This window comes from Morone saxatilis, unplaced genomic scaffold, assembly GCF_004916995.1.
Source record: "Morone saxatilis isolate NCDOM2014 unplaced genomic scaffold, NCSU_SB_2.0 Contig14, whole genome shotgun sequence".
NCBI classification, from domain to species: domain Eukaryota; kingdom Metazoa; phylum Chordata; class Actinopteri; family Moronidae; genus Morone; species Morone saxatilis.
The window spans coordinates 17,631,180-17,640,790 of NW_023339696.1; the positions used below are offsets into that span (position 1 = coordinate 17,631,180).

The 9,611-nt window shown below is 41.4% G+C and overlaps 2 protein-coding genes across 3 annotated transcripts in view; one reads left to right on the plus strand and one right to left on the minus strand.

Annotated features, from left to right (window-relative positions):
• Nucleotides 1-4,948, plus strand: part of akt1s1 (AKT1 substrate 1 (proline-rich)) — a gene marked incomplete in the record, with an annotated part of 5,291 nt that extends 343 nt beyond the window's left edge. The window contains 5 exon segments of the mRNA XM_035655767.1: nucleotides 1-777; nucleotides 860-1,130; nucleotides 1,213-1,296; nucleotides 1,376-1,551; nucleotides 2,817-4,948. Coding sequence (XP_035511660.1) covers nucleotides 394-777; nucleotides 860-1,130; nucleotides 1,213-1,296; nucleotides 1,376-1,551; nucleotides 2,817-2,954 — 1,053 coding nt within the window.
• A 141-nt stretch (nucleotides 4,949-5,089) lies between these two features.
• zgc:195001 (uncharacterized protein LOC567531 homolog) overlaps nucleotides 5,090-9,611 on the minus strand; it is a 13,705-nt gene continuing 9,183 nt past the window's right edge. For both annotated transcript variants that reach the window (XM_035655768.1, XM_035655769.1), the window contains exons 2-5: nucleotides 8,320-8,346; nucleotides 8,115-8,177; nucleotides 6,688-6,827; nucleotides 5,090-5,850 (exon numbers count right to left, since the gene is read on the minus strand). In XM_035655768.1, the coding sequence (XP_035511661.1) occupies nucleotides 5,446-5,850; nucleotides 6,688-6,827; nucleotides 8,115-8,177; nucleotides 8,320-8,346 (635 nt within the window). In that variant the 3' untranslated portion in view covers nucleotides 5,090-5,445. The remainder of the gene's footprint in view (nucleotides 5,851-6,687; nucleotides 6,828-8,114; nucleotides 8,178-8,319; nucleotides 8,347-9,611) is intronic.

Genomic DNA, 9,611 nt, shown 5'->3' on the forward strand with positions numbered 1-9,611 from the left:
AACTTGGCAACATCTCTTCTCTCCCCTGGCTCTCCGGTGTGTGAAGACACCGTGCTATAGTTCCTATCTTTAAAGTCACCCAGTGCCTCTCTACATCATAGATGATTATTGTCCTCCCACATCTTCGCCAGAGCAAAAAACGAACCGTACACCAGCAGGACGAAAAGAAACTGTAGTGATTTGTAGTCAAGTGATTTTCTCCAACATTTTGAGCAAATTCAGATGAACCACAGCTACCAGAGTTTACCTGTCAATAGTGTATTAAGTTAGCTGCCCCCAAGATCAACCATTATCAAAGCTTCTGATTAGTCTAAACCTCGTTCATCAGCATTACTCAGTTATCTCTTAAAGTCAGTCTATCTAAGAAAGCTGCAAACAGTACTTAGCACCATTATGGCCTCCATCACCCAGTCATCCCAGCCCGAGATCCCAGACAACCACAAAGAGAGCTGGCTGGCGCTACTTTCCGCTGCGGAGACGTATTGCCAAAAGTCTGGCTGCGACTTGGCCATACTTACAGCCTGTAAGAAGTTCCGGTTGTCGGCTGGAGACGTAGACGGGAGGAGGAGCGGCAGTGCCTTTCCTAAGGAGTGTGATTTCTCCTACAATGTATGGGGTCAGGGGTTTCTGGCCGAGTCGGCGCGCCGCTACATGGACGACATCGGCGTGCTGCACTCCACAACCATGCTAACAGCCCAAAAGCACACACGCCAGGCAGTAGGAGAGGGAGGAACCAAGCTGATGGTTGACCTGACCTCAGACCCCGGACACAGGGGGGTGAGTGGCCTGCGTGTGCTGCACTGTAATTATAGTCACTCAAAATGTTCACAGCCATAATATTTTCTTTCTGTCGTTCCAGAACTTCACAGGAGACGGAGGGGTGGGGGGAGTCAGTCCCAACGGCAGACTGTACTCCCAAAGCTACCCGTCAATCTACAGCTCAGGAGCTGTGACCGGGCAGGGCACCGGGCAGAACGGTAACGGAGAGAGGGAACGGGAGAAGGATGTCCTGGAGGCCGAGCAGGGGAGACAGAGGTCAGGGATTGTGGACTTGGAAGAAGAGTGTGAGGACGAGGAGGAGGAGGAGGAGGACATGGATGAGAGGAGACCCTATGGGAATGAAAGCGCTGGTGAGGAGTGAAGCAGTTAATCTGTGTCTTTAAATGCTTTCATGCGCATGGATTCTGAGGATTTATCGTCGTTCTGCTTCAGGTGTCTTCTCCATGGACGAGGACTCTCTGTCCCGGGACTGCGAGCCGTTCTTTGAGTCCGACGGGGAGGAAGAGAGCACCGATGGTAAGAGTTTGGTGTGCTGACTAAAAGTAGTCACATTAGATAAGACATTATCCCCATACGTGTTTTCTACCTGTCCTAGGCTCTTTGAGCGAGGACGCTCCTCCGCCGCCACGTGGCATGGCTATGGGTCAGGCCTCGTACTCGTCCCGTCACGCCCACCCCATGGCTCTGGCCCGCTCGCTGCCCGTATCTGTGCCTGTGTGGGGCTGCAGAGGAAACCGATCTGCTCAAGGAGAGGGCAACAGTGGAGAACGGGTGAGCACATATCATTTTACAGAAAGAGAGCTGCTGGGCTGCATGCAGAGATTAAAATGTCCAGGGGCCTGTGTCACGCAGCGAGATGAGTGGGATAGCCAGAAATCTTTGGGCTCAACTCGAGCTTTATGATAGCATGATGCTGGCTTACTACTACTCAGATCACTGGAGGTTTACAGTAAATTGACGGTGATAAAGATCAAAGGGTGACATTTTGCATTGCATTGCCTATGATAATTATATCAGAGATAGTGTCGAGAACAGGGTTAATAACAAACAGATCATTTACCACACTGACAATGGCACTATGTTCCAGACAGCCCGAGGGGACCTTCTGGTATTAAAACTGTTTAGACATTGCAAATTTGAAATGCAACATTTTGCTAAGATTTATTTTCTTCAAGCCTTTCTTCATTTGTCCTTTTCCTTTCTGTTCATGCAGCAACAGTTCAACTTAATTGGAAGAGTTTTTAACATATTACCCACTGATAACAGATCAAAACAGTATTGTAAAACTGTGAAACCAGGTAACCCAAAGAGAATCAGACTAAGTTGAACCTGCTTCATGACACAGGCCCCTGGTGCACTAATACGAAACTGTGAGAACTACTCAGTTAGCAGTCATTCAGTAATTCCAGTACCGGCCTGTTATGAAATAATTACAGAAACTTAGTGCTGATTACAGCTGTGTGCTTACTAAATATCAAAATAAGAATAGGAGGTTGCAGCTCTATATTATTTCTGATTGAGAATAGACGTACTGATCAGTTTTCCAGCAGCCTGATTTCCTACTTCCTAAAAGTCCGAAAAAAATTAGGAGAAACAAAAGAATGCATAATTAAGGGAGCTGCTGTTTTGTGTTTTTATGTGTTTTGGTGTTGATCCTGACATATTTCATGCTGTCTGAAGACCAAGACAAAGAAACTATTCAGGACTCAGTATTCTGATGCACCATCTAATGGCCACGACGGCTCCATCAGTTCATGTGACCGTAAAAGTGCGTGTGACATTTGTGTGAGGTCGCGGCGGGCAAATATTTTTACAAGTAACATTTCAGAATGCCAAGCACAATTTACTAAGAGAATAAATAAAAAAGAAAAACGTAATCCTACTAGAAGTCAGCGTGAAGATAGAGAGAGGGAACTTTATAGAATTTTTCCGTTTCTGTCCAGGTGTTCTCCTTTTAACCACCTTGTATAAAGCTGCCTGGATGGAAACCTCCTGTGCCCTGTTAACATACAGCCCCTGTGTGTTTTGTCTTTCAGGTGGGCTGCGCTGACCTGGAGCACATCGCCGCCAGCATGAAGGCCCTGCTGGCCCCCGGAGCCACCGATGGGACAGAAATGTTTGGAGCCCTGCCTCGGCCCCGTCTCAACACAGGGGACTTCTCCCTCAAGCACTGAGAGAGAGAGGGAGAGAGAGACAGAGAGAGCGAGGCGACTTGAGAGAGAAAGAGAAAGGGATAGAGATAGAGGGAGAGGGTCAGAGCGATAAAAGAAACGTGGAGAGAAGTTGTGGTGACAGGAGGAGAGCTGGATTGTCTGGCAGATGTGACGTACAGTATGTGAAACCGTGTAAAAGCTAGTACCTCCATTTATTTCTCACTAACCAAAATTAACGGCACATGCTTTGAGGAGTAACTGACAAAAAGACGTGTTGTTATAAACACTAATAACATTTTCAACACTATACTCCCCCTCCCTCCTCGTCACTACACATTTTCACAATACTAGTTACTACACATCCCACCACACTACATTAGGGCCTCAAAATGTGTCTGTAGTGACCCACTGCACTGACCAACACACACACTAATAAAACAGGGTGTATAAGTAGTCTAACTGACACGAGCGATCGTTAATTGTTACGAACCTTGTGTGCTGATTGGTTTGCTTTGGTAAAATTACCTGTGAAGTGATGAGAACTAGGGGAACAGCCATCTGTACCCGGGTTGATCGTTGGCTCCGGTGCTGCATGCCAACTATCAGACACCATTTTGAGCGATGTTAGCATTATTAGTGATGTGTTATCCTAAAAGATATATGGCAACGCGTTTGAACGCTTCTGAACCGTGGCGTAAAATTAGGAAAACTTAAACTCTTTTGTGAAATACGCTTCTGTGCGTTCTTTCCAAGAGTTGGCTGAGAAAAATTATACCTCGCTTAATATAGAGTGGAAGCAGAGGGAAACAGCTACTCTGGCTCTCTTTAAAGTTCAAAAATACACATACCAGCTCCTCTAAACCTCACTAATTAACTACATTTTTCTATAATCGGCACACATACATATCTGTTTCCTGTATGTGTTTCACACAAAGAACGAAGAAGAAAAACGCCCCATTATTTAGTCCCATCATTTAAGTCCTCTAAATTAGTTACGTTCTTGGAGCAACTTAACAAAAGAAACTAGATGCAAACTGCGTCTAGCTCATTTTTAAATTAAGTGAATTGATTATATTAGTGTTAATATTGGATTTAGGTGTAACTGCCAGGGATGGTGGTTTTGCCGTTGCTGTCAGAAATTCCTGAGAGCTTTAACTCAGAATTACAACCTGGAGGGTGACATGAATGTATTTCGGGACTCATGAACGTAACCATAGTGCTAGTGTCCGGTAACTTCAATGTGCAGACAACAGGACCCTGGGAAATCACTTTCAGGTGCGTGTTGTTTGTCAAGAAGTCTTCCAACATGTAAAAAAAAATTACATTTCTGTGTTAACAGACTAAACAAAATAATAAGTAAACCAGTAAATTGGTGAGCTCTGATAGTGTTGATAGGTGTATTTTTGGACTTTCAGAGAGAACCAGGTTAGCTGGTTTCCCCTGCTTCCCGTCTTTATGCTAAGCTAAGCTAATGCTCATGGCCATGCTGTCATTTAGCACAATATATGCTAAAGTTTTAGCATCAGGCACAAGAGCCAGTGATCTTCCTGGATCACATGGATGTTTTCTCTGCATGCTCCTGTTGTTTACCGGGTAAGTTGACCAACAGGCCAGTTGTTGTCACCCCTGCCCCCATTAAAAGAATTAAACCCAATCTATTCCTTAAAGGGGTAGAAACCAGACTTAACATGAAGCTTGTGGCTTTTTCAAAATGTGAGCGGAGGACACCAGCACCTCCTCATAACATGCCTATTTGTACTTTTACTTTTGCCAATGAATGACTGACTGATAGAATGATTGTAAATCAATACTGAGTTATAGGGGATGGTGGTTTTTTTGCTCCAGATATCTTGTTGAAATGACTGAATGAATGAGAAACTGACTGTGTGAGAGAAAGAGAGAGAGATGGGTTGATTTGAGTGGAACAAATGTCCATCTCTGACAATACAAAAACAAATAAATGTTCCGTTAAGTACTTTTATGTTTCAAATAAAGGAGCAACACCAAGAGAATAATGACTTGTTGTGTTTGTGTTTGAGGATGCAGTATTATTAAAGGCCTCTAGAGGGCCTCAGCGCTCTACTGTGCAAGTGAAGAAATTTGGTTAATATCTGATCTCGGCTCAACTCTGATTTGCAGTGTCACACAAAAATAACTGAGTTTTACTACACAATAATTGGATTTATTGACTACATTCAGCACATAAAAAACATACACACCTTTAAGTTAAGCAAGCATTCTAGTACATGCAATGTTACATAGAACATACAGGACATTGCCTAAAAGTTACATAAAATATATGAATAGATACACAACAGTAAATAAAATAATTGGGCATCTTTGGATATAATGTGATATGAATAAGCTTTCTTCATGCGAACACAATCTACAAATACGTCATAATGCTCTTCAGTTCTGCTTTACAGCTCCTTATCTTGTTCCCCAAACATCACTACCTTTCCATCTCCCTCCTGATGCCTTCTTAAATGTACACTACTTGACCCTCTACGTGTCACTGATCCCCTTTCCGAATATGGCATAACGAATTTGTGCCAACCCAGAACCCGGGGTAAACCTTCTCCTGGATTTTGGCTTGGAACTTGTGAATCAGGCGCACCTCCTTCTCGGCCTCTCCCTCCACCAAGAGGAACTTGATGATGTTGGCGGGCTGGTCGATGTAGATGCCCATGGTGGTCACCAGGGGGAGCTGGACGTCCACGTTCTCGCCGTTGTGCCAGACTTGGTAGCAGGAACCAGACCAGCCGGCGCCCCATGAGGTGCTGTTCTCGCCGATGCCACAGGCGCCGTCCTGGACCTTGCGTGGTGCAGTCTCGCAGACCAACCCGATCACCACCCAGCCATCGTAGTCCACCTCCCAGTAGCCTCGGCGGCCCAGCATACTGTCCTTACACAGCACCTAGATAAAGGAGGAGGGAGACACAGGATAAAATACAGTTACTCAAGCACTGTAATTAAGTAAAAGTTTGAGATGTCTGAGTATTGTACTACACACATTTCACAGGTGGAGTTGCAAGTCACTTTGTAGATTTTAGCTTAAGAACACATGATAATCTTATAAAATACAATGGAGGGTAAAAGATAAACCTTCTTGACTTTTGTTATGTCTCCTTGCCCTATTTCAGATGTCAATGAGTTGTTAGCAGTTCCACCAAAGAGACATTTCTTCTCTAAAATCCTCACATAGTTTCACTTAAATACCAGCTCAAGGCCTAAATACATACAATTATATTAAGAATTCACAAAAAAGCAAAGATTAAAGTCCAAAAAATTGTGTATCAGAACTTTGTTTTTGTTTTTTTGTTCAATAATTCTGGACATTTATCTGCAGGATTAGTACTGAAAGGACCTTTACTTGTACTGTTTCTACATTGTTGTATTGGTATTTTTAACTGAAGTAAAGGATCTCAGTACTTCTACAACTGAAGGAGACATCTCATTGACATCTAACAGCCTGCAGTTGCTCAGATAGTCTAAACATGACTAATGAACTGAGGGTGTAATAGAAAATGGTATATATACATCTAAAAGAACATAGAACAAATTATTATTTTAGTCTCCTCACTAAAATCTAAGACGAGATGTTGCCAAACCGGTCCAATTGCCAAGCAACATGTGTGTCCATGTGACTGATTGCTGCATTGTTTGGTTGTAATTGGACAACGTGACCCAAAATAAAGATAACTTTTTTCCCCTGACAATTTAAACCCAAGACAACAGTGTGTGTAAGGCCTACCTGTGGAGAGTGTTCATATCTCTCAGGTCTGTTGGGATATGGGCAGACTGCCTCAGATGTACGGGCCACCTTGGTCCCGCCCTCTGAAATCCACAACAGTTTCTGTGCAGTTTTATCATCCAGAGAGAGGGGGACCCAGTCTGAGAGAATGGAGAGGGAAGATATACATGCAAAGTGGGATAAGCATAAGGGTGGGATATAAAGATCTGAATAAAAAGGAATATAGAAAATATCCCATGTCTATTCACATGACAATTTAAGTCAAGTATGAATAAAGCCCACTGGTTAGTAGGGAAATTGAGAATTTATTATAAAAAATCTTTTTATAAGTTGAATTTAACCAGAATGAATTTGTAATCTCGTCTTGTTCAAATGTATTGCTCACAGGTGCAAATATTTACATTTACAAATAGGAAATACAACAAAATGTCCATATCATTATTATTATTATTATTGATTTGCACTTAAAAGTCCAGTGTGTAACATTTAGGAGGCTCTATTGGCAGAAATTGAATATAATATTTATAGGTATGTTTTGATTAGTTTATAATCACCTGAATATAGGAATAATTATGTTTTTATTACTTTAGAATGAGCTGTTTTTATCTACAGATGCTGCGGGTTGCCTTTCATGGACTCCACCATGTTTCTACAGTAGCCCAGAAAAGAGTTTCGCACACAGCTGGGTTTCTCCTGCACACCTACACACAGCCCGTTCTCATTCCCAGGTTGACAAACACAGATGTGAGTGATGTTCAGTTAGCTGCAATCTGCAACTTCACCACTAGATGCCACTAAATCCTCCTCACTGGTCCTTTAATTCACTCACTCACTGAAAATAGTAAACTAACAATCCTGCAATAAGAGGGGATAAACTCCTACTGTTTTCATTCCGTTGTATTTATTCTAAAAAGAAGAATATTGTAAGGAGATGATTCATTCTTTTTCAATTTGTATTTAGATGAACATTGTGTAGGATTGGTCGTACAGTAGCAGATTGCAACTCTGTTCTGGTCTACTGTGGAGTGAAACCTTTGGCATCTGTAGATGAAAACGGTACTAAAACACAACAATTCCTATTTTCAGGTGATTATACACTCATTAAAATATACTTATTAATTTCATATTCCATTTCTGCAAATCTCCTGTTTCACTTATCTTTATATTAATCTTAAAAAACTTAAAACTTAAAAATGTCAATATTTACTTCCTAAATTGTTTTAATGTATTTCATTTTATTAAGATTTAATGAATTTATTACATTTATCTTGGTGCACTAAAGACTCCACATTCTAGTGCACTACTTAGCTAATAGTTCTAATTAATATTGTGAGGCCATTAATTGGCAATAGTTAGCAACAAAACAGTTTTATTTTTCTATTACATAAGTGATTTAAAATGTATTTCCTGAACATAAAAAGGCTTACATTTCATGAAGTCAGCCCTGGTGGTTGGTTCAGGGACATTGGGCTCATATGGCGGCAGCTTTTCTGAGGGGACAGACAGGAGGGATAAAAAAATGCATGAAACTTTATCATGAGTGGATAATCAAATTCACATTTATTTAATGGCATGAATGATTCTCATTATCTTTTGGCAATTTACAAAGAGTTCCCAACACGTTGCTTTTACCTTCTGCAGCGCTGCTGTTTTTCATTCCTGGAAAAAGAAAAAGAGTTTTAGTGCAATCAACCGCAGTTTGTGTATAAGAAAAAAGATTACGTTTTATGGCCTCTCCTCACAGATTCTTCTCACATTGGATTGTATAAAAAATATGTAAATACACAGCACTATTCAGGGTAGCACATTAAACTCCACAGGGCCATGAGTGTGAGTGATTCACGTTGCCACCTCACAAAATACACCTGGTTGGGTTTTTTTGGGGGGTAAAATAGTTAGTAGCAATCTATAACAAAATGATTTGCTTATTTTAATTAAAAGAAATATGAATAAACTATAAAAAACAATAAATCATTTATTATTTTCTTTGGTATTTTTGTCATATACAGATATACAATGATGATTGCTGGGTAATATGAATGTTGTCAAGTCTTTATTTGATCATGTGATGAGACAAAATGATATACAGTAGTAATTAGAACACATTGTTGGTAAATATATATATATATATATATGCCTAATTGTGTGTGTGTGTGTGTGTGTGTGTGTGCGTGCGTGTGCTAGTGATTATCGTGCAAAACAGCCAGTCATAATAGCGTGCATTGTGGCCTGTCATAACCACTTTATGCCACTGAAACTCCAGCCAGCTACTTTTCATCTTTTTCTGTAACCTCTCCCTTCATCTGTGCTTCTGTCGGGCTGCCATTAATCTTCAGAAAATCATCTACTGCTCTCAACATACAGTAGATCACAGAGGAGCTATGTCGGCTCTGTACTGATTCATGAAGTTTTCCCCCGTGCTGGCTAAGGTTCAGGTTTCAGCATAAGGAATTCTGGAGCCAGAACATACATAACACAAATCCTAGCCACTGACAGCGGGAGTCTAACTCTAAGAATATACTTTCTGTACGATGCCGTTACTTCAGACTGCGGAGGGCATGTGTGTCAGGCTGTAGGCTGATGTATAATCTCTGTTATTTGTTCCTCCTCCAGTTTGTTAGTCACTTGCGTCTTCTGACATTCAGAGAAAACTGTGTTCCAAAAAATCTGGTCATGCTCCGGCACCCCACTAGGTAAGTCATCCAGTTACTGTTTCTCCAATTTCACACAGACAACTAACTCCTCATCATTCTTACTCATCTATCAGATTGTTATTTCGTCACATTAGCTTGATTTGTGTGTCCTTTGCTGTTGCCAAAATTAGACAGAACAACCTCAATATTCTTGATTTCCATATAAGGGAAGCCTCCTTCTGTGATTTTCATATTGCTCGTAGCTGTGTAGTAAATGCATTATACTTAATT